At 37.0% G+C, this 26,107-nt stretch overlaps 1 protein-coding gene across 3 annotated transcripts in view; it reads right to left on the bottom strand.

The window, feature by feature from the left end:
* Positions 1-25,650, bottom strand: part of LOC131350769 (regulator of microtubule dynamics protein 2) — a 34,842-nt gene extending 9,192 nt beyond the window's left edge. Inside the window, exons 1-5 of one of the 3 annotated variants that reach the window (XM_058385633.1) lie at positions 25,512-25,650; positions 22,363-22,785; positions 11,052-11,226; positions 9,858-9,960; positions 6,769-6,829 (exon numbers count right to left, since the gene is read on the bottom strand). In XM_058385633.1, coding sequence (XP_058241616.1) covers positions 6,769-6,829; positions 9,858-9,960; positions 11,052-11,226; positions 22,363-22,784 — 761 coding nt within the window. In that variant the 5' untranslated portion in view covers position 22,785; positions 25,512-25,650. Of the gene's footprint in view, positions 1-6,768; positions 6,830-9,857; positions 9,961-11,051; positions 11,227-22,362; positions 22,786-24,587; positions 24,705-25,213; positions 25,353-25,511 lie in introns of those variants that run through there. The other 2 variants (XM_058385631.1, XM_058385632.1) reach the window with 2 other exon arrangements.
* Between the last annotated feature and the right edge of the window lie 457 nt (positions 25,651-26,107).

Below are 26,107 nucleotides of genomic sequence, written 5' to 3'. Positions count from 1 at the left end.
AATCAGTTTTGCTAAGACAGCCATTTTATCTCTGTCTTGTGATAGAAGAGGAAAACATACTCTTACCCAGCACTGTTAATATGTCAACTGAAACATTCACCATATCAATGATTACAAGGTCTTTCTTAACAGCACATTTTTAAAAGCACCATACGAGTTTCTGTGAATGATTTTGTTATGTTTGATATGTTAGTAGTTTTAAGTATTTTAGAAAATGTGAGCTTACACAGAAGGGTGTGAAAAACAAAAAAACATTCAGTAAGAGGAAAAAAAATGACAAAATCAGAACACAAAATATGTCAAACCTTAAGATAAGATAAGATAAGATAAGATAAGATAAGATAAGATAAGATAAGATAAGATAAGATAAGATAAGATAAGATAAGATAAGATAAGATAAGATAAGATAAGATAAGATAAGATAAGATAAGATTTGTTTATAAGAACTTTATTAATCCTGAAGGAAATTCTTTTGCCAGAGACTGCTTCAGATATCAAGAAAAATAAAATTAAATTAAATATAAATGAAAATTAAATGAAATAATCTATATACACAAATGTATTTAAAAGTACAAAATGTATTCAAAAATATAAATGAAATATAAATGAAATCAAATATTCTATATATACAAAATGTATTCAAAGTACAAAAAAGCTGCTAGGGAACTAAAACACATTGCACATAATAAGATATTAAAGCGGACCACAAATAAAAAAGCTGTAATTATGACACCATTCACCGGGTTTGGATGTGAGCTGAATGTAAGATTGTCCATTACACACACACACACACACACACACAGAATATGTAGCCTGTCAGCTTTAACTTGGAGGTATTTACATCTAAGCTGGGTGAAAACTGTAGGAATCACAGAAGTGTTTATAATAGTACCCCAAATCTTTCAAGGTTCAAAAATATATAGGGGTTGAGGGGTATTGGGGCAAGAGAGATTGGGATTGTATGAACATGTTAGAGAGGTTTTTAAAGCCAGAGGTGTTCTGTCTCAGGCCTTTGCCAGAAACTTACAGTGGAGCCCATAATTACTTACATAGTGATGTAATTTTGCCTGGGAATACCACCATAATAGATTTGAAATGAAGCAATCAAAATCTGATTGAAGTGCAGATTAACATGTACCAGAATGATGGAAAGAGAAGAGTATAGAGAAGGAAAGGAAGGGCTCATGATCCAAAGCATACCACATCATCTGTCAAACAAGGTGGAGGAAGTGTTACAGCATGAGCATGTATGGCTGCCAATGGAACCGAGTTACTGGAGTTTATTGATGATGTGACTGCTGAGAGAAGTAGATGGATGAATTCTGAAGTGTATGGTTTCTATACTGCTGTACTATGCTTTCTTCTCAGATTCAGTAAAATGCTGCAAAACTGATGGACAGCACTTTATAGTACAGATGGATAAAACATACCACATGCAACTCAAGAGCTTCTTAAGGCAAAGAAATGGAATTATCTTAAATGGCTTAGCCAGTCCCAGTTGAGTATACTTTTCATGAAAGTATACTATTGAAGACAAAACTGAAGGCAGAAAACCAGAAAACAAGCAGCAACTGAAGGCAGTTGCAGAAAACGCCTGGCAAAGCATCTTGATGGCTTCATTTCAAATGCATTTTGGTGGTATAATGAGGCAAAATCATGCAAACTGGGTCAAAGTCCATATACTTACGGACCAGACTACATGTAAATTTTAAGAAAGAACTCCCAGCTTTTCATGAACACTAAGTAAGCCGAGACCGTGAAAGAAACTGTAAATCTAAGCTGTCACTCGGGACTCTAACCCCTATAAATTCCTATATTTTCCTCCATGCACTTAAACATACACACTCGTACACATGCCTGCTCATACACACACGCAGCAAAAAGCTGGATAGACTGACATGAGCGATGAAGCGTGTGAACCAGTAATAAAAATGAATGAATGACACTGGAGCTGTTACTGCCAAGAAGTTACGTAAACCTGTATCCTTCAACCCACCAAGTTATAACAAATAGGATTAAAAACAAACTGGTGAACAGGGCGAGTAAGATTCATTAAACCTCTACTCTAAATACTCAGTTAGACCTGCAGAAACAGTTTCTAACTCTAACTCTCTGTGTACACAAGTATTTCCTCATACTTTGCCTTAGGCTCAAACTGCTCTCACACAGATATGCTCAACCACTCTGTTCAAGGCCAGCTAGTGTATTTGCGAGGTGACAAATATGTTGCGCAAAGGTCAGTTGTCAGGTATAACACAAGGGTAAGTGTTCCAACACCTCATTTGCCTTATAGAATGATTCTTAGAAACCACTGGAACCTTTTCACAGAAGTATTAATGCACAGTAAAGCATAATTAACAAAACCCACCCACCTGCCTGCAGCACAGACTCCTCTAAAGCTGTCAATACACCATCAACAGACAAATATTGCATTTTACAGCTAAAAAAAAATGTGTTCTTTTACTCTTGAGAATTCTGTTGAGGATTTCATGTTAATCCTGTGCTAAGGAGGAAATGGAGGAGTCCAACACAGTGGGATTTAAATAGACTAAATTCACTTACAGGGATAAGAGAAAAATCTTCATTATTACTTGGAATATCAGGGTGTGAGCCATCATATTTCCCAAATGTCAACAGAGATTAAATACAGACATGCAAACACACAAATCACACACACACACACAAGCTGCAACCGCATAAGACTACAGACTCACGTCTGAACAAGAACAATAACATAAGAGTATAATGGAAGTGAATCGTAGTAATACACACCAAATTGCAAGGTGGAGGACAGTGAATGTACTGCTGAAACAAGGGTGAATAAGTGAGGTTGCACCAGGACAATCCACTACCTGTGTCGTGTCATGTCATACTGCATTCATGACAATGCCTTATTAACAGCAGTGCAGTGATCAACATGTGGCAGAAGTACAATACATAAAACCGTACAGATACAGCTTCAGTTAATGTTCATGTCCGGCAATAAATATGGAGAAAAATGCGATTGCAGTGACTAACTATGGCAGGAAAATTATTGGAAGACTAATGGGATAATCACATGCAAAGTATACAAAATGGTGCAAAATCATTCTGTGGTTTAGCAATGCCTTGCTGATGTAAGGTCAGAGGATACTGGTTTTGGGTCTACATTAAATCATAAAACATTTATTTCCAGCTGTATTAACAATGGGCAAGGTATTAACAATAGACATGCGGTTTCATGAGCTGCACGTTTACATGTTATTTTCTGTTCGGCAATTAGGTCTATATTGGTCATTCTTTTCTAACACATTCTTCTTTACCCCTTTCTCAAGGGTAAATAAATTAGTATCTAGTATTTTGGCTTGAAAATGTTAATGCATCACTGTGTTCTCTATAATCAAATCCAGTTTTAGGTCAAACACAGCATCCATCTCAGGTTGTTGGTGTGTGAAATATTACTTGGGAAAGTTAAAAAATGCTTGGTGGTGGGCCAGATCTGATTTTGCCTGAGCTCAAAAGGTCTCTTTGACAGAAGGAAGTGCTTTTCTTTCTTCTATGTGAAACAGTGAGAACTTTTTTGAGGGAAAGAAAAATGTCATCACTGGAGTACAGTACTGAATATTTCACTTTGCATCCATAAAAAAATGCCCAGGATTGATGTGTTGCATTGTGTACCTTAGTTGTCAAGGTGCCAAAAACAAAACCACAGTATAATTTGATCATACAAGCTGTGGGTATGCTATCTGTTCAACAAAAACTCTGAACCAGACCAAACCACACAGTAGCTCAATCTAAAAATGAATTGGTCTGTTTAACACCTAGTTACCACATCTTTAAGCATGCTTTATTCCCAAAGCTATCTTAAAGATGTCTGTCATCACAATTCTGCTTAAGCCTCTTGAGCCGTGTGTTTATTGGGAAATTTTGCTTTCAATCGTTCAGTGGTGAAACCAGAGAAACTGAATGACTTTATGTAATCCAAGTGTTCACAGACTCAATTCATAAATTTGGAGCAGTGAATGCTCAAGTCAAGACATGAGCAGGATTTGATTCAGAATGAAGCATTCACAGCTCTGCAGACACAGATATCTGTCTCCTGCTGTTGTGTATAACAAAGAAACACGGAAACAACGCAGGGCATATCTCACCTTACCGTGATAAGAGAAAGAGAGATAGTAAGTTAATGTGTGAGAAACCATGTACCTATGTTCAGGGAATTATATATATCATCCTTATACAAAGATATATAACATTTCTAAAATTTTATATAAATAGGTCATTGGGCTTACTGAAAATGTTCTATAAGTAAGAAATAACACATGATGGACTGTCTGCTTATATAAAAATCATACACAATGGTTGGTGTGATCAGGCCTGATCCAAAGAGGGTATTTTTTTATATAACAGTATGGACCAGAGCATGTTATTCTGCTTATAACCATACTGATTTGCCACCTTTTACAATTTTTAATTTATGAACAACACATTTTATAGTTTTATAGTTTATAGTTACATTTAATTACTTAATGTTATGGAACATCCTTGATACAAGTTAGTCTTGTTATTGCTGAAAATTTAACAACTGTAAACAATTTTTCTCCTCATCAGCTGATTACATATTAGAACTAACACAACTCCATAAACTTATATTTATGTTATAGCCAGAACTACTCTCATATTCTGACTGTATCTGTTCCCCTAGAGAAACAAAAACCTAAAAATTCTCAGCAAGTTTTTTAATAACATAATTAACATAAAATGAGATCATAGTGACCACACAGCCAGCACCTTTTTATCTGAAGTGAGGACTTAAATATTCTCTCTTAAATCTAAAGCACTTACTGTTACTGAATTTATTACCTATCAGGTGATATATGTACTCTGTTTAACAAAAAACATGAATTAAATCAAATGTCATAGTTATTTATAATGATCTAGTAATCAACAAAAACCAAACAAAAACCAAAAAGTAAACAAAAACCAAGATGTAAATTTAATATTCATTTTGATAATCTATGAGACCCTCTGAGAACAGACACTACAGGCTATGTAACCAAATCTTTTAAACTAGCACCTATGGACCCCTGATTAAAAAACCTGGCCTCGAACCCAGTCAGCTGTCCAACTACAGGCCATTATTAAACCTCTCCAAGATCCTACAAAAGGTTGGAACACAGCAGTTAAGCTCATACCTACACAGGAATAACATTCATAACATTCAACTCTAGCTGTCGGGATTTAGGTCTTATCATACCACAGAGAGAGCACTGGTTAAAGTGGTAAATGACATACTACTGGCCTGTGATTAGGGTTGTGGATCCTTGCTTATGATGCTTGACCTTAGAGCAGCTTTTGACACAAATGATCACACAGTTCTCTTTGATATACCAAAAGATATTTGGAGTTAAGAGAACAGCTCACTCCTGGCACAGGTCATAGGTGATTATCAGTTTGTGGATGCAAATGGTGACTTCTTTATGCATACTAAGATAAAGTTTGTTGTTCCACAAGTTTCTGTTTTTGACCCACTGATTGTACTCTATATATGCTTCTTCTGGGTAATAGTATTTGTAAACATGCTATTATCTTCCACTGGTGACACACAGCTATGCCAGATGATAGACTGTCATCTGTCTGTTAAGCTGTTAACCAGCTTAACAGACACTTTGATTAATGTGTAAAGACAGACACAACACATTAGGCAGTGGATGCTTATTGACTTCCTTGTGCTTCATTCTGACAGGACAGAAGTACTTGTACGGGTACCACATGTAGCTAGAAGTAAGTGTTCTGATTACATAGTACCTCTGGATGGCCTTTTATATACATCATGTGCTGAAGTGACTAGTTCAGGCTTTTGTTACTTCTAGGTAGTATAACCATAATGCCTTGCTATAATAATGTTAGTTAGTCTAGAATGCAGCAGCCAGAGACCTTAGTAGAACAAGAAGATATGACCACATAACCCTCATCTTAACTATTATGCATTACCTCCCAATAAAACTTGATTATAAAATACTGCTGTTGAACTACTGTATTGAGCACTGAATGGACATGCACCACAGCCCCTGAGTTCTGGTCTTTTATGATCCGCTTTGCCCATTTCCATCAAAAGGAACATGGTCTTTGTTGGTACCTCAAATAGTGAAGCAGGAATCAGAGCTTTCCCTTACAGTCCCACAGTTATGGAATAGCCTACCATTTAGAGTTCAGGACTCAGACACAGTGTCATTGTTTATGTCTAGCTTTAAATCATATTCGCTTAGTTAAGCCTTTTGTGAAGTTTTTCTTCTCTTGTAATACAGGGGACATCAGAGTATTTTATACACATGAAGAATTATTATGAATCTTAACTTACCATTTGTTTTCAGCAGTACAGTGTGAAATTTCATTTTCAGACTTACTGGAAGCATGTAAAACATTTCATGAAAGCTCCCTAACTGGACATACTGTGTACATGAATGTTTACCAGAGCCTAGGAGACAGTTTTATCTTGGTAACCTTGAAATAGGAGGCTAGATAAGATGTTTTGCAAAAGGGCTTTTTGGTATGTGGACAGTTGAGGACTGAACCTTGGAGGAACAACACCTGTGTCTGCACATGAATGAAAACAATTCCTCTTTTCCAAATGTTAATCTGCTTGTACCTTTATTAAGGAGAAAAATACTTAACAATCCATCAATATACCAAAAATGCTACATCATAGACACTTAGAATCCTGTTTACAACAACTGAATTTTAACTCATAGGATAGATACATCTATTTTTGCAGCTATAAACACTTACCACTGATGACTTTCAGCACACATGGGATTCAATGAAATGGCTTGTTCTCCAATTTGCTTTCCTGTAATGAAAGAGTAAATAGCTATTAGTTATTCATAAAACAGAATAAAACTGTTGAAACACTGCTGAAAACTAGATTGAATTCCATGGTATTACAACTGGTAAATTTTAGAAATCAGAAATCTTTGTCATTTTACTCATTTTACTTAAATTTCAGGTGTTACAGTTTGAAACAAAGGCAGGGTAAGTAGTAAATAGCACTGGTGATGTCTAAACAAAGACAACTTTGTTAGAAAATGCTGGACCTTGTATATTTATGCCCGTTATCATGCTCAGATATGCTAGCGATGGTGTCATGCACAGGATATTAAGAGACAGTATATTGTCACTACAGTTCCTAGGAAATTTAACCTATCCAAAAAAAAAAATTACCAGTATGTTTAAAATGCACTGGAGTTTGTTTCCCCCTTGCTGATCGTTTGCAATTAATCGATGGGTTTATTTATGGTGCTTTTTGGCCTTCTACATGCACTGATTTGTTTTACTCAAGCTAGATCTTTTGAAATGATATCTGACAAGTACAATTAGTGTATACACAAAATTCTTGTTATTAAAAATTGCAATAAGGTCATCTCAAAGTCTTTAAGGAGAAAACTATTCACTATTTTTTTTTTCATTTTGATTCTCAGAATTATTCTGCAGCTTATCTATTAGTGTGATGGCAAAATGATTTGTATGATCAATTCATGAGACTCTGAAGGCCTTCAAGTGTTATTAAAAACAAACATTTTGACTTGGCCCAAGATTATAAACTGTTCTGTGATTATCTTGCCAGTCAAAGATTTAAGAGATAATAACTTAACCATTATGGCGTGAGTTCAAATCCCAGCCCTGCCTAGCTGCCTATGCTGGGCCCTTGAAAAAGGCAATTTACCCCCAACTACTCAGCTGTACAAATGAGCTAAACGTTAAATGTAATGTCCTTTCACTATAGGCCTAGGTTCAATCATATATCTTTACCACATATTTAAAATTCTAATTTTATGCAAACAAACAAAATAAGCGGCCAAAATTATTATATAAGATTACTCATTTCCTAAACATAAGGATGGGTGTGTCGATTGAGCTGTTTCAACAATATTTTAACTATTAAACTTCTTGGGAAGTATTTTTTTTTGTGAATTTTGCCTAAGGGTAAGCTTACATCAAGGCATACAGAAAAGGAAACACTTAATGTGCCACAAGTACTCACTGGGATCTTGCTCCAGCTGTGATTCAGCTGGATTTCTCATACAATGCAAACTTTTATTTCAAAGCTACAGAACTGTAATGTAAAATTTAGTGTGCTTGGGAGAACAATAACACATGCGACACAAACATGTACACAAAACCCATTAGAGTTTTGAGGAAATCAGATTTATTTAAATTAGATTAGAAATTAGATTTATTAGATAAACTGGAATTTCAATTGCAGACTATCTACCCGTTACTTTTTTCCACTGAAAACTTTAACCTATCCATTGCTCTATGCAGAATAACTACATGCCTCAAGATGTCCTTTACTTTCTCTGTTCCAAAGAAGAGTATAAAGTATAATGTCATAAAGAATAAAGGCCTTAAAATCAATGGTCCTAAAGAGCTTCAAACAAGTGGTTCTTTCTTTTTTTTATGTCACAGACCCCCTTGATGATCCACTATAGCCTGAATCATAACAGTCTGCTGAGTGGTTTGCTAAACAAGCATCCACACTATTCTTGGAACTCCATGCTCCTATACCAGAGTAATGTCTGACTCCAGCTGACCCAAGCTTTGCTATTAATCCATAGCAACCAACTGAATGTTGACTCCTCCATCTGCAAGTGGATTGTTTGCTTCCTTGTGTGGCTGGAACCTTACCAGACAGAAACCCCATCCATCAGGACTGGTGTTTCTCAGACTCACAAATGGTGCAACAGAAGCTATTTTGTCCTGCCATTGAGAGATCCCGGTGGAGATATTCATTTGTTGCCAACTCAAGGACCTGTGAGCTCAGGTATGCATAAAAAGTCAGATGGCACTTTCCTCAGAGTATATTATTCTGCCCTGTGAGAAGAAAATATGTGGGTTGCTGGCTTTATGTGTCTTGAGCCTTAACCCCTCCTGACTGATAGCTGGTGGATTGTCTTTTGGTGGTAAAAACCAGCTACCAAATTCAGGAAATTATGGCTGAAAAAACATACAAAAAAATACATTGAGGCCCTTTAATGGTGTGTACTCTCTCCTCTAGCCTATTCCTTGTACACCAATAAGTAACCCACTTTGAGAGATTTTCAGATGACACAACCCTAGTAGCAACAATAGCAAATCTATCTACAGCAGAAAAGCGGCTTGTCTGGTTATGCAGTGTAATTAAAAAAACAAACAAACCTAGAGATCGACATACAAAACACAATCAAAATGGTGACTGATTTTCATGAGAACCAATCTGTCCATCTCCCCACGGAAATCAACAAGCATGAAGCAGGTAATGTGCAGTGATTTGAAATTCCTAGGCACCAGCATGTCATGAAGATCTCAAATAAGAAATAAACACAATAATATAAAACTCATTTGCAAATGCTTTTTCTACAAAGGTTGCACAAATTCAACATCGCTCAACGATTCTGCTTTAGATCATCAAGAGCAGCTTAACCTGATCCATATCTGTATGATTTAGATCAGCCTCCTTCTGCGTGAAGACCAGATAGTTGTGACTTTTGTGCACAGCAGCAGCTCTGAATTTAGGAGATTTGTTACAAGCGAGCTGATCATGGACCCCAGAACTTCCCTTCAGGTAACCAGCATCATTCCATTAGAACCAGTACCATATGACACATCACCAATTCACAACAGTAGTCAGTATTATTAAGCCACCAACAACCAATAAGCATAACAGACTTCCATTAGTATATAGTCTTGTATGTATGTGGACCAGAATTTGTATTATAATGTATTTAAATTGAAAACTAAAAGTTAAATTCATGTGAACTTGTAAATTTAACAAATAAATGATTATGATATGAAATAAACAAAAAATTGAAAAATATATAGCATAAATGAAATATTCTTACCTGTTTCAGCATATATCTTCTTTTCTTGAAGGTCTCCAGCCAGGTCATGAGCATCAGCATAGGCTCTGGTTAACCGCCACAGATACTGCCACTTCTGTTCATACTGATATAGAAAATAACTTTAGTTAGTCTTCTCAGCAACGACATCTACGTTATATCACATGCATGACCTCATCTTTAACCATGTACTTTTAATCTATCTCCTTGAAGGCTACATGTAGTAGTATGTGCTCAACAATGAGTCCTACAGATGCAAAGCAGAGGAAAAATAACAGTTCAGTGATAAGAGATTATTTAATATTAAAAATCTTAAATATTTAATATATACTTCAGCAAACAAACGCATGCTTGTAACAATGCTACCTTTAATACCTAAGGCCCTGAAGCAGTGATATAAAATTTTTTTGGCAGGGCCCTCTTACATAAATGTTCACAAATATCACTCCACCTAACAATGCCAAACAAAACCACATAAAATATGTCACGTTTGACACGAATCACATAAAAGACCTTAAATACTGACAAGTAAAGCAAATCTATTTCCTGCTTACTTAAAATGTTGGCATGCATCTAAAAACAAAACTTCAATGTGTTCTGTCTATAGCCAAATATAAGTCATGTATAAATAAATCATGCTGCATAATAACCTCTGCACTTATCCCGAACCTTTTAAATGGGGATCATTCAATATTTTGAATGATTATTCACTAAAACATTTGAACATAATATGCACTGCCAAACAAAAGTATTTGAACATGCAGTGTTATATTTATGTTTTTATATTTTTAATTTACCCACAAATGAGAAAGTGGTAGCCCAGTGGTTGAGCTGTTGGACTACTGATAGGAAAGTTGTGAGTTTGAATCCCATGACCACCAAGCAGCCACTGCTAGGCCCCTGAGCAAGGCCCTTAACACTCAGTTGCTCAGGAATATTAAAAAAAAGAAAAGAAAATGGGGGTGTGTGCCCAATGACATAACAGTAAATAATATTGAATGCAATTTTAAATAAGGACAAAACCTCAACATTTTTGAGTCAGAGAATGAATTAGCCAGAAACTCTCTTTAGACACTCATGACATCCTTACCATACCAGACTAGTGCTATTATAAAGTGTTACCACGTATTAGAACACCAGAGACTAATCAATTTGTCTGGGGAGCTTTTAAGATATACGAATGTTGGTGAGATCTACCTCTTCTTTCTTATCCAACAGAGTGAACAAGCCGTCTTTCTTTTCAGCTCCATCACACGCATGCAGCCCATCTGCTCTCTGTAACAGAACCGTGAGCTCATCCAGCGGCTCTACAACTTTGCGTTCCTCTTCACTCTCAAACTCGTCTTCAGTGTCGGTCAGTGCTGTGATATATCTAAATAAATAAATAAATAAATAAATAAATAAATAAATAAATAAATTATATATATATATATATATATATATATATATATATATATATATATATATATATATATATATATATATATATATATATATATATATATCACAAGAAAGAAATAGATTGTGATATGGAAAATGTAAACTAGGTTCAAGGTCAACAGATTCTATAAAGTGGCTGACAGATGATCTTTCACATTATATGAGAAGGATCATCTTTAAAGCAAAATGTCAACAGTATACTCTACATTCCCTGAACAACCTTTAATTTACTTTTTGGGCTTAATTTGTACATTTGAACAAATGTCAACAGACAGCAATTTGACCATTAACGTTTTACCTCAGTGTCACTCAGTGTTTGCATTTAATGATTATATTGCTGTGTGGCAATGCCTTGCAGTCAAGGAACATTTTTCGCTTTCAGCAACTTTTATAGGTTCGTAATTATAAAAATATAAACATGATGCCTAACTTTGTTCAGCAAAAATATGCTGCATGAGCCAACGTGGTGAAACCCAGAGAATGTGATATGTCTGAGAGCTAAAAACACTGGTATGTTCTGTCTTATGTGTTTTCTCTCCACAACCTCCAGGAAGAGCAGAAACTCCCTTCTGGTGAAAAATCAAGGTAGGAGTAATTAAATCCCATCATAACAAAGGGTTTTCATAAAAAAAAAAAAAAAAAAAGTCAAACAGCTTCAGCCAGAAACTGATTAAGGCTTAATGATTACATGAAAAACAGCCACAAGGTTCATTTAAAAAGAAAAGTATGTTGGTTAATAGTTTATAGCTGCCAAGCTGCATTAAAAAGACTCTCTTACATGTTACAACTGATACTAAAGGCTTTTCTGCAAACAAAAAGAGAGAGAGAGAGAGAGAGATTTGTTCAGTACGGTCACTGTGAGGCACGCAAAGCCCGTATTAACTTTAAGAGCTTGCAAAAAAAAAACCTTGAGTTTATCTTCATCTCACGTCAGTAGAAAGCAAGGTGTAAAAAGCAGCATTAATAACAGACTCAGGTACCAATAAAAGACTGAAGGAAGGAAAAGTGAAAACTTGAAAGAGCTCCATTAAACTTCGGTAGGGGCAATGTGCGTCATCTGTGGTTCTGCGATGTGTCAGAGCGGGCCATGCAAACAGAGGCACCTCCAGGTACATATACAATATACATATTGAAACTTCGATGCCTCACCCATAAGTCATAACCATGATTCAAAATGAAACTCATATGGCCCCAAGGTGAGCAGAGAAGAGCTTAACTGTGGTTATGATGCAGTGTCTTGTTTTATGAATATTGCTAAGACATACATGGGCCACATTTTAGATATATTTAACTTTAATATATCTAAATACACAGTGCTTTGAAGGATGTGACTATTACACCATGCACAGTTCTATCTTGTGCTTATATGGTAAATTCTAATATAAAAAAGTGGATGAATCACTGAAGAGTTTGTGTGGAGATTCCGGGAGCGCTATCTTTCCATTTAATGTTACTTCAATTTTTATAAATGTTTACCATTTCCTCTTCCTTGAAATGTTCAAATAAAAAACAGACACATTCCTCCTGTCTTCATGTTGATGTTTGTTGAAGACCACCAACATTCATCTTTTTTTTCCCCACCCAAAGTCAACAGGCTGAAATCCACTCTTCTGTACAACACTGATAGAACCTGCTTTGGCTTAATGACAAACTCCCTTAAATTGCCACATAGTCATAAATAAGGAATCTGAGATGGTCAAAAGTAAACACTATACCACAGCAGGATTAAATGAATGCTGAATGGAGGTGTAGTGCACCAACACTATGAGTTTCAGCAGCTCTACTTCTGAGGTCAGTGGCTTTTCCGTCACTTAGCACGTACTTGAACAACATCCGAGGGTTCCATTATTCAAAGCAGAGTTTGGAAAGTGGTCATGAAAAGGCCCTGTTGTGCTTTGCCTTTATTTATTCATTCAAACGTCCACCGGTTGACTCACTCATCAGCATAGCCTGACTAGTTTTATTTTTTTTTCAGCTCCGTACTGTTGCTTGTTCTCCCAATTACTGAGAGATCAGCACATTCCTGCTCCGCATCCCATGATACGCTACAAGCCAACACAAAAAAAACCCCTTTTCTGTTCATCATCCTGTGCTGTTTACAGAGGTCGACAGAGCATTAATGACAAATAGCCCTCAAAATGCTGATAACGCATTCAAATCAAACACGAACTGTTTTCTTTTTACCGCTATGTTGAACGCTAATATGCTCAAAAGATTGAAGATAGCTGGAAGTGTGTGGAAGGGGGTGCTGCCATGATCAAGCTGAAATGAACGAGTATTAGCACACTAATTACAGTGATGGCATGTTTCTCCTAAAATCCCATAATTACCCATAATTAATACAGTTTGACCTTTTGCACAGAGGTACAGAGCAAATGTCTTTACCTAAAATGTTTTCTTGAACTTATATGTTTCCCTGTATTAATGAGATAATAAAAAGTTAAAATGTCCATTAATAATAACAATAATAGTAATGTTTCAGTTATGGTGACTGTATTATGGTACTGATTGAATATATATATATATATAAGAATATATAATATAGAAGGTTATTACTTAATTTTTTTAATTTAAAGTCTCTGTCACTAAAGTGCTCCTTAAGTTAAAAAATGTGTTTTGAGGCTTTTTATCCCAATTCATTAGAATTTTTGGACACCAAAACATAGTATAACATCTAAAAAATACTAATAGTATATATAGTTAAATAATAAAATAGTATTGTATAATTTTTTCCACTTATGTTTAGTTAGCTGGTTAGTGACAGGAGAAGTTGAAAAAAGTTTCATACTTAATCAAATACAATATTAAAGGCAGAAGATGGTCAAACCTAATACTGATTTGATTTAATCTTTGCTTAGTGCTTTTTTTTTACTTTAAAATACTTTGCCTGTTTGCATGTTCCAGACTACTAACAAATGCATCTGAGGTGTAGTCCTTGCTTTAAATATGCATGGCACTGACAATCTCTGACTTAACCGCTTTCAGAGGGAAAAATCGACAAGCCAAACGCCTTTAAAATAACCCATGGAGCCGTTGCCATCCCAACTGTTTTGAGACCTGCATGAATTAAGGTGATCTCATTCACATCAACCCCTAGAGTATGTAGACAATGGCTCAGAGTGCCTGGATACGTATAAACAGTCTCTGGGCCTCTTGAACACTACTCAAATCCATTCAGGCCTAAGGTCGAGCAACCTTTCACTACCAGAAAGCAAAATTAGTTTACTCCATATAAAACAACCCCCACCATCTCTCATCGATTCTTCCCACACTTCTCATTATTTTCCCTGGTGTCTCTGATGATATCATCATCTACCCTGGTATTGAACAGATGCCACTTGTTGGCTGCCGTGTTGCATGAGTAAGACATCGGGGATGGCACTGAACCAGGTGGCAGATGTAACAATCAATGTGCTTCAGTTTTTCCTCCATTAAACTTTGATCCCCATCTCCACGTCAAGCTCTGAGTTTCCCAGCCTGTCACCCTCACAGTCTGTTTAGAGAAGACAATAGACAGGGATCAGTAACTTAAAGATGAAGCAATGTTTCAGCAAGAACTTCTCCGACACTGATGAAAGAAAGCACGAAGGGCTCAATTAAACTGCCAATAAAAACAACACATTTCCTATTCAATGACTGTTTTCTTTTCTTCCATCTTCTTGCCTATGACTATTAACCTTGATTTGTAATATAACTTAGTTTTATTCCTGGAATACTCAATTGAGGGAAGTCATAAAAAATATGTAAATAAGAGTGAAGGTTGCTAGCAATTATCTTTCTCTAACACGTTCAGTGCAGCAGAAGAGTTTTCCCTTGCAGTGACAGGTACAATAAAAGGAATCACAGTCTAGATATGTTGTGGGTGGCCAAGTTAAAAGGGGATTACTGAATGGAAGCCCAACATGTAGATTTGAAAAGGAAGCAGAGTACATCATCAACATAAACACTGATGACAGGGATAGATGAGGGAGTCTAAACTTGGCAAACAGCTGTCTCCTGAACCCATGTATCATCCTGTCAGTTGCTGCGTGAACAAAACATATTTCCAGCCATAAGGATTAGTCCTATTAAAAACAAAATTACATGATATCAAAGGAACAACTCTTAAATAACACTAGGAAAGATACACAATACTGACATGTTAATCAGATTCACAGCTCAATTTATAAATTACGTATGAAGTTTGAGCATCACTGCTTAAGAGCTTCATTAGTACTGCAAGCATACATATACACCACACATTATACAATATTTTCATTAACTAAAGGTAATTTTTTTCCCCCTTCACAGTGCCTAGAATGAGCTAACAAGTCTGGGCCTATATAAACAATATTCCTAAATCAACACTTCTTAAGGATAAATTGTTCAAATGCGATAGTTAAAATGTCCCAAAGCACCAAAAGACAGCTATGACGTGTGTGCTCGGCACAGTCAAAGGGATTACAAGTTTCTACATGATGTAGTAAATATAAGGTTCTCACAGCTTGTCAGCCCCCTGCAGTCATTGACGGGTCTGCACGCTCACAGAAACCCAAGGGAAATGAGGATCAGGAGTAAACAATGAAAAGTGGAGTAAGAAAAGGTTTCCCCAAGTCTCAGATCAGCCTGAGCTGCTGTTGTACGTGCACATCTACCATAACATGCTTCATATTCACTAAGGGTATTGAAATAAACTCTAAAAAATGATGAGAGGTGCTGTTGGAGGAAAATATTGTCCAAATGGTTTTAATTCTCATATGGCACAGCAATTTTTTTTTTTAACGCCACATCATTGAGCAATTTTTTTTTAACGCCACATCATTGAGTTTATCCTGATTTGTTATCTCAGTGGTTAAGATGAAGGAAGTTGTGAGTTTAACTCCCAGGACCACCAACATGCCATGGCTAGACCCACTGGTCCGCATAACAACTTGGCACGGGTTTTCGCTAGATGCCCTTCCTGACACAACCCTCCCAATTATCCGGGCTTGGGACCAGCACTGCATCCAGTGGCTAGGGTGTGGGCGCTGGCTGGGAATCGAACCCGGGCCTTCCGCATGGTAGGTGACAAACTTACCACTGAGCCACCAGCGCCCTATCTGGCAAATTAGGTAAAGTGCCTTTGTTGTCCTCATCAGATAGTGTGAGGTTTTATAATAACTGGCCAAACGTTTACACACATATAAGTAAAATGATAAGTCTCTTGAAATATGATTTTTGCATGTCCCACAAACTGCTCAGCTAACTTCAGAGTGTAAAAATAAATATACAACATCAAATGAAATACTTTTTTAAATCTTCTTATTTTACTGAACAAATTTATAGTTACGAAAAACAGCATGATTTAAAGTCCTGAAAACCTTCCAGTGTCAGAATACTTAGTTACAGCTTTACCTCTGACTGTTCTTATTTTTAAAACATACAAGTCCCTATGCAAGCTTTTACTATACAAATGATATCGTACTAGAACAAGCCTTACTGTGTCAGCTGCTTTTATAGCCAATTAATTAAAACCTTCTGATCAGAATGAAGCATCCAACAGCATTGTACCTCCATTCTTTGTGAGCATCAAGGACAAGGAGGATATGACACAGCAACACACAAAATAAACTTGCACAGACTATATGTATCAACAAACAGGGATTCTATAAATCTTTGAAAAAGGTGGCAGGCACAAACGCAAAAACCTTTGCAAATGAAACAACAAACCATTATTAGTGTTCAAAAAGATAATCTTTAAAACAAAACAGGAGTGAAGGTGAACGATCATGGACATGCTATATATAGAAAAGCAAACAGCAGAGCTTGATTAGTGAGACCGGATAAGGCTTGTAAATACTTCGTTTTGAAACAGCAGTAACTCAAACACTCTTTGCAACTATGGTGAGCAGAAAAGCATCTCAGAACGCCCAACATGAACTTTAAATTGATCCCAGATACAAAAGCTAAAGACAACATCAGGTTCTCAGCCAAGAACAGAAATCTGAGGCTGGACACTTCATGACTGGCAAAACATCCACTAAGTTTTTGAGAGCCTGAGTCCACTATATACTCAGATTCCTATTCTGAGCTACTCAGACCAGCCCATCTAGCACCAACAACCATAAACATCATGATGTTTAACGTGAACATTTACTGAAGTTTTGGATTTTATGCAGTGCTCTGCTTCCACATGACTGGCTGGCTAGATAACTGCATAAATGTGCAGGTTGCACAGTATTCCTATAGTAGTGTAGCACTGCTCCCACTCGGGAAGTGCTATAACTTAAGGACATCTTAAGCAGGATCAGGTATGGTAGGGATTCCGGGAAGGGCCTGAAAGACAGAGAAAGCTGTGGAAATGGATGCAGGGATTAGGAGGGTGGATGCAGCTGGGCTGGGCCTCTGCCAGCAAAGGGGCCTCAGGGAGAGGAATTTCTTAATCTTCATAATCCCACAGTGAGCAAAAGAGATCTTTAATTAGAGAGGCTGCTAGACACATGTCTGACTTCTGTGCTGTTGCTGCTTAATAACTACACAGTAAAAGAAAGCTGGGTTTCCATGAATTTCAAGGGGAGCTGCGAGTCAATTCTCGATGGTGGTGTTTGGCAAGAATTCTTGGTTTGTCGCCCTCTGCTGGGGGGAAAAACATAATCAAATTTTCTAATATCTATTGAATTTTGTCTGTAGACTTGTGAATTAATTCTGCTGCTACCATCATGAGTTCCATCATCAGTGAAGACTAGTGAGTTTGTTATAGAAACAACCATGCAAGCACAAGCTATGACACTACCTCCACTGTGCTTGACTGATAAGCTTGTATGTTTTGAATCATGAGCAGATCCTTTCTTCCTCCACACTTTAGCCTTTCCATCACTGTGGTAATGATGAATCTTGGTTTAAGAAATTTTCTGACTCATCTCTGTACATCTTTGTGAATTCCAATCTGTCCTTCTGATTCTTACTACTGATGAGTGGTTTGTATCTTGCGCTGTGTTCTCTATATTTTTAGTCTCAAAGTATTCTTTGAACGATGGACTGTGATATCTTGAGCCCTGCCCTATTAAGGTCATTGGTGATGTCACTGATGGTTATTTTGGAGTTTTTATTGACAGCTCTCAGTGTTTCAGCCCTTCACATGTTCCTTTTTTTTTTTTTTTTTTTTAAACAAGATTTAAACATCAGTACATGAAATCTGAAAATCTGGTCCATCATCAGTGTATATGAAAAGCAAAAGAATTGTTCCAATACTTTTGAAGGAGGCAGTATAAGCATAAAGAACCATAAAAACAAGTATTGGAAATGATTTCTATAAACAATTCTATGTAGCTATTCACGACCCTTTCTCTCTCTATGATTCTTTTATTCTTAAATACCATATTTAAAACACACGCTTAAAGTCTCACCTGATCCAAGCACAAAAAAAAACTTTTAAGCAGAAGGCTTTAGTATTTTATTAACACTATTCAAATGATGAACCTCCTCACTCAATACCAAGTTTCAGTGTTTTAGTCAAGCACTTAAACATGAGTCTAGAGCAATGGAGGAAATGGAAGATGTGTGGAGATGAAGTCAAATCAGGTGAAGCCTCAACAAGCTCCTGCAGTGCTCTCACTGCTGAGTATGCCGCCAAAATATCCTGCCTCCTCTGTGTCTCTGTTTAACACACACACACACACACACAAACACTCATGCATGCACGAACACACAAACATACCTTGTCCATTTACTCCCTACACACTCATTCTTTTCAAACATTCCATATTCAAGCAATCATCCAGCCACACACCTGTACTCCTCTCAATACTTCATAAACATTTTATTTTCGAAACTTATTTCCACTTTTCACAGCCTGCCCATTCCTAAACACCTTTTTGTATATTTTGTATATGTAGCATATCTAATTTATATTTATTTCTCCGGTGTATGGGCAAAATAATTTCCATCGGATTAATAGAGCTCTATCTTATCTTATCTTTTCCACTACACACCTTACGTTACAGGTTCTTCTGCCTACATGATCATATCTTTGTCAGTAGAGCATCTGCAGTGTCTTTTGCATTAGCGACCAACTGTTTATCTTTGACCTAACATTTCATCAGGCTATGCTCAGCAAAATTTAATATCTTTGACAAAAAGATTAATGTGAATATTGTTACAGAAACAAGCAGAACCAAATGAAACTAATTATACACTATAGAATGAAAAATCAGTGAGTATTAAAGTCCCCATGACATGGCTCAAGAATTAGATTTTGTGTATTGAAACAGTCTGTGTTACAAACCCGTCTTTTTTCCTCAGCCATGGGAAAGACATGGTAAGAAAAGCAAATAGAGTGCTAGAAGGTACACAACCAAAAAAGAACCCACAAACCACAATTGCTTCAACTGCCAGAGGCAAGACCTAGACATTCTCAGGAGCACTAAATCGGATGAACACAAGACTATACGAGTCTTTAATTTTATTTTTTTTTTCCAAAATTAATATGAATTTAATTTTGATGCCATTTTTATTTGTCATGATGACTTGCTGCACTTAATTAACTAATGAATTTCTAGTAATATCGACAGCTCATGCAATGTAAATCTATTTACATCCATCCATCCCTTCATTTTCTATACCCGCTTTATTCGTAATTAGGGTCACGGGGATCTGCTGGAGCCTATCCCAGCACACATTGGGTGAAAGGCAGGGGTACACCCTGGACTGGTCACCAGTCCATCACAGGGCCACACATATAGACAGACAACCACACACACTCACACTCACTCCTATGGGCAATTTAGAATCACCAATCAACCTAATATACATGTTTTTGGACTGTGGGAGGAAACCGGAGTACCCAGAGTAAATCCACACAGGTACGGGGAGAACACGCAAACTCCACACAGAAAGGTCCCCGCCTGTTCGAACCCAGGACCTTCTTGCTGTGAGGCAACCGTGCTAACCACTAAGCCACTGTGCTGCCCTTCAATGCAAATCAAAGTGTTAAAATATCACTTCTCGCAAATTGCTGCACAGAGTTGCAGAGAGCTAAGCCTCCAACTAATGTAATCCCAGTGGGTGCTGATTTAAAGTGAGGAAGCAAAACATGTTACGGCTCTGTGGGTAAAGTGGGTTATCAACAAGAAGACTGTGAGCAGTGAGTTGAAATCCCAGCACTGGCAATCTGCCACTGTTGGACCCTTGAGCAAGGCTATTAACCTTCATCTGCTTAGATAAAATGTTTGCTGCTTTGGAACTGAGAAATGAATAGCTCTGTTACAGGGACATCTGGTTCATGGCTTCACTTTGGTATCAACTGTATGATAGTCCTTGTGATCGAGTGTGTGGTGTGCTTACAAAATTTTTCAAGCTGCAGTGCTGTAGTGACTGTAAGCCAAATAAATGATTGAAAAATGTAATCAATTTCTACACTTTTTACTAACACACAATTTATACGTGTAGCAGCTTCATAATAGCAAACTATAAACCTCTGAGGACCTAAGTGAGGAAATAACTTATGTGATTTGTCAATCAATAATCATCCATGGCTTGTGTGTTGTCTTTTATTCTGTAATCATCCAACATGCAAACACTGATACCTTTTGACACAAGTTCAGACAACTGCTTAGGTCTTTACTGAAAGAAATTTGGACGTCTTATAGAATTATACTGTGTGGAAAAAAGTCACCCTCATTGAGAATACATACAACAAGTGTTTTAACCTCCACCATCAGTGCCACTCTCACTGCTCCCACAGTCATGTGACCTTGACATTTAAATAGACATGACAACTTAGATGGCACCTACATGTCTGTTCATTATATTATTCTCTATTCCGGTGAAGGGAATTCTTAATGCTACAGCACAGAAAGACATCTTATACAACTGTGTCCTTTAAAATGTATGAGTGTGATGGTCAGATATCCACATAGTTTTGGCCACGTTCATTTTGGAAAATACTTCAATAATCTGTTTGATTTAATGAGAATTTTTTTATTTAGTTTTGGAAGGAATTTCTGGATGAATGGGGATACTGTTAATAATAATTTCGTACTTTTACACTCTATTAAAATATGCTGTTTTTTAAAATATGCTTTTCCAAATCTGGGAAGATTTTAAAATATTAGGAAGGGCTGAACTGGATTAGAAAATCCAACTGGAACCTGTTCAGCTATTTAAGATTGAGTAAATTCTCTTAATCAAGTCGGAGTTGGTGTTTTGGGGCCTTGGGCAGGAGGTTGCAGCTTGGCAGTGGGGGGGATTTGAACACATGACATTCTGAAAAGGAGCCTGGGGATAAAAAAAAAAAAAAAAAGCTTGATCTTTCAGGTTCATAAAACCTTTTCATCCACAGCAAATTAGAAAGATCTATTAGACAGAATTACATAATTCTCCCTCATAAATTTGGTATTTTCAGACGGATGCTTTATGAAAAGGCATCTGTTGTTTAAGTTATTTTGTTTTGGCATGTGATCAAGGAATTAGAGGTGAGGTTGAATGAGGCTGACTGGGCCTGCAGTACGAGATTTTGCCAGTATGAGATTTTGCACGCACACACGCGAGTACACACAAACGCACACACACGCACACAAAACAAATATATACATAAAGGCAAATGTAAATACATACAATCACGTAAATGTACATGCACACACGCGCACACACGCGCACACACTCACATGCACACACACACAAACATACACACAAACATACACACACCTTTCTCACACCCCAGGCACTGCTTCATACCTGCCCATTTGGCAGTGTGTGTGATCACAGAACATGAAAGTGCAGATGAGTTGAAAATGAGGGAAAATGCTCAATGTAAACAGCGATGTGATTAACAGACAGGAGAGGGAAAGACTCAGGCAATTCAGCACTTGTCCACATCCAGAAAAACATCATTACCCACCTTGAGTAAGAGTCAAAGGAACTGCCTTTGTGAACATCTCTCTGTTCTACTGACTTTTAAAAAGCCACAGCATTTAAACATCATTAAAGTGAAACAGGTCAGTATGATAAATCTGACTAAATGATGATTGTGTCCTGCACTTGTTAATTTCATTGTAATACACTATAATATAATGCACTTATCCACACTCAGACACTGGAACTAAACACTCACCCTCCTTCACTTTCTGCTTCCTCTGAGCTCTGCCCCTGTCCTCTGGCCACACCGCTGGCTCTCTTCCTCCTTACAGGTGTGCTTCTATTCAGTGGACTTGTCCTGCGACTCCGCCCTGTTAACTCATCTCTGATGTGGTCCTGCAGGTGTGGAAGAGCATTCTTCAGGGCCTTCACCTCCTCTTTCAGCTCCGACACACACTGAATCAGAGCTCCGAGGCGATCCAGCACCTCTGTCTGGCCTGATTGCAATGCCACACCGCCTCCAAGCTGGTTTGAGTTTTTGCTGCTTGACAGATAATAGGTACTTGTCCCTGCTGCCCCCACCACAGCTCTCCGGCTCTGGTACCATAAAGCTGCCAAACTGATCCCTGCAGCACCAGCCAGAACTCCCAGAGCCAGGACCTTGCCATCCTGAGCCATCCTGCAAGTATGAACAAACATCATCGCTGTAGCCAAGAAAACAAAACTGCAAACACAACTAATAAGATGTATACATGAATATAGATCCTGTTTAAACACTGCAGCAACAGTGTTTATGTTTTGAATCATACATTTTGTGAAATGTGTTGTTCAGCATTAAGACATATGAGGAATTAAATGGTTGGTAGGGATATGACACAAATGAAGCAGGGTAACTTAAACAGATCTGTAAATTTGCACCGAAGTTTCAGAAATAAACCAGAAGCTTTTTCTTTAGATTCACAAAACCAAAGGAGCAATTTTATATTGATTATTACTTTGTCAATTCGTTCTTTTCAAAATGTTTTGTCTTTTTTCTTTCTGTCTTGTTTCTTAATTTTTTTTAACCATTTTTATCTATCTTGCTCATGTTCTTTTTATTATTTTTTTCTTTCTTTTTTTTTTTATATGTTTTTGTCTTTACTCTTCTATCTCACTTTCTTTGGTCCCTCCATTTTTCTTGTATTCTTTCATTCCTTCTTTTTCAAATTTATTTTGTTTTCCTGCTATTTTGTTGTTCCATTCCTTTCTTTCTGGTCCATTCTTTTTTTTCTCTTTTTTTCCCTTTTATAAAACACATTTTTCTTCCCACCCCCTGTCATTTATTTCTTCATTCTTTCTTTTGCTTACAATATTTCTTTTTCTTTCTCATGTTCTTTCTTTCATTTTAGTGTTTCTTCATCCTTGATTCATGCCTGATCTCTGTTACAGGAAAACTGTGAGGATGAGATATATAAATGTTAATGTGATCAGAATTGCCAAATATGTGAAAAGGCACTTTCACATTTAATTCATTTTAATTACTTTTTCTGCACCCTAGCTTAAGGCATCGAAACAAGCAAACAAGTGATTTTTAGCCTGTCATGAAAACTTTTGTCTCCTGTGGGCTTTGGGGGAAAAAAACAAAAAATCTTTTTGTTAGATTTACGCATTTGTGGATAAGTATTTTCTAGCCATGTTTCTTTAACAGAATGTGACAAATTCTCACTAGATCTGAGCTTTTTTGGGGGACAATGAATGCCACACACTGTCATTCCCTCTGGTAAGCGATGCATTATTGATAGCATGACAAGTCTCCAAAATCTCTAAAACACAGTATAATATAATAGCAAGTTGAAAACAATTAGAAACCCCCAGTAGTCTTCAAGCTAAACAATTTGACACGAGTGTGAAATTTTAACCCTTAATCTAAAAAATGTTCCATAATATTATCTCTTCTCCTCACTTATCACTTGTTTCTTTTACTACCTATTGGAATACAGTCCTTGTTTCCAAGAATGATCAGATTCTAATAAACATTGTTAAGATATAAAAAACAAAACATGCAAGCAACAGCACGTGCCAGGTCTCGAGACAAACAGGGACATGAAACCGTGTTTTTGGGAAGTTGGTGAAGTAGTGCCAAGGAATGCAGCAGATACTGAGGGGTTTAACAAACACACCTTACAATCTTGTTTTACTACAAAAAGCCCAAACATTTCTCTGTCACGCCTCGTGCATTTGTTTTCGTAACAAACAAGACTATAAAGACAGAGTGACAGCAGAGCTCTCTACAAAAACACCACTATATGCGGTAATTACTGTTAAAACCAGAGAGCTAACGACATAGCTAGCTATCTAACAAGACAACATTAGAACTAGGAAAGAGGTTAGCTATAATACACTTAAATGGCATTGAAATATCGCCATTCATGAAATACACCGTAAATTTAAACAGACAGTCATTAAAATAAAAACAAACTGTTTGCAAACACAGATTCTTACTGCTAGGCAACTCTCCTGGGTTTGACAGTCCGTGTTGCAACATTAACAACAATCCGGGCGGCGCGAGAGGTTTCATAATAAAAGTTCCGCCAGACCAACGTCACCTTTCATAATGTCATAACTTTAGGATAAAATTGATATTTTAATAAATTACACCACTGACTTATTTCCTACTGTCAAGTGACTCACACTCTCACTACCAAATGCACTATGATTACACTCAGAGGTTCCCATATGAGCTATAAACATCTACGTACATTTTAGCTGGTCTAATTAATTTCTTTAGAAATAGTGCTATATATAATAGGGGTCCTCAAGCCTTTTGCAGACCTTGTACAATAATACTTTGGCTATATAATGACTGTTTACTGGAGCTGTTTCTAAACTTTTCATGCTATGAACACCTGTGATTAAAATGAAGCCAGTCATCATTAGTTTCAGGTTAACATTTGTAGGCCTGCTTGTTGTGGAGGTTTTAATAAAATCGGTTAACTTCAAGCATTCAGTAAAACAGGCTAATGATGAGAGGAACTGAAACATACATCCAAAAACGCTGATAACATTGGGCTATTTTTTGAACCCTCTGTGTGAACCATGGTTATATAGGACTAATAATACAAACTCACAGTAAAAAATGCAGAATTCGAGTCCCTGTATCCATGAAAAGTGTTCTTTTTTACACCAGGTTAGCTAATTAAACAACTAGTGTTCACTAGTAGACTAAGCTAAACCTCATTCAACCATAATTATCAAAGGTAACAAGCGAAGCAAAAAGGCAAAGTTCATCACAGTCACTCATTAACTGGTGTGTGAGTCAGAAAAGGGTGATTGAAATAGTCAAATAAGAATTTTGTGAATATAAGTCAAGCAGAAAATAAAAGATTAAAAAATGAAATAATAATAATACTAAAAAAAAACACTTACTTGAATTAAGCAGAAGACTCTAGTTGTGTTATATCTGTTATCCCTGAGCAACTCAGTGTGCTGGACTATGGTTGATATGCATATAATCTGATCAACCTTGAACTGTCTTACTGACTTTTCCAGCAAGGCTGCTCTAACTGATGGCCAGATTCTGATTTTAGTCTCTAGGAGTTTAATATTAACTGGGGAGGACCCTTTTCAAGAAGACATATACATGAGTTATACAGTCACCTCTGAAAATATTGGAACAGCAAAGCCAAATCTATGTTTGTTTGTTTGTTTTTTTTGGTACACATAAGACATTTAGGTTTGAGATCAAAAGATGAATATGATATGAAATATGTGTAACAGGACTGCTTATAGGGCATAGACACATGTGACACCAAGGCCTGTTGTCCAAGATTTATTTCTCCCTCAGCCATGCATAACTATGGGAAGCCAAACACATCAAAAGTGGGACGAAAGCGTGCCACCCGATTGAGCCGCCCTGGGCGGACCAAATATCTGCGCGGCCCAATGGACAGCGCAGCGCAACAGTCTGGATAGCGCAGAGATGAGGTGGTTTACTTGCGCAGCAGGAAATAGACCCCGCCCAC

The sequence above is a fragment of the Hemibagrus wyckioides genome, linkage group LG03 (assembly GCF_019097595.1).
Source record: "Hemibagrus wyckioides isolate EC202008001 linkage group LG03, SWU_Hwy_1.0, whole genome shotgun sequence".
NCBI classification, from domain to species: domain Eukaryota; kingdom Metazoa; phylum Chordata; class Actinopteri; order Siluriformes; family Bagridae; genus Hemibagrus; species Hemibagrus wyckioides.
This window is presented reverse-complemented; position numbering and strand designations above follow the sequence as displayed.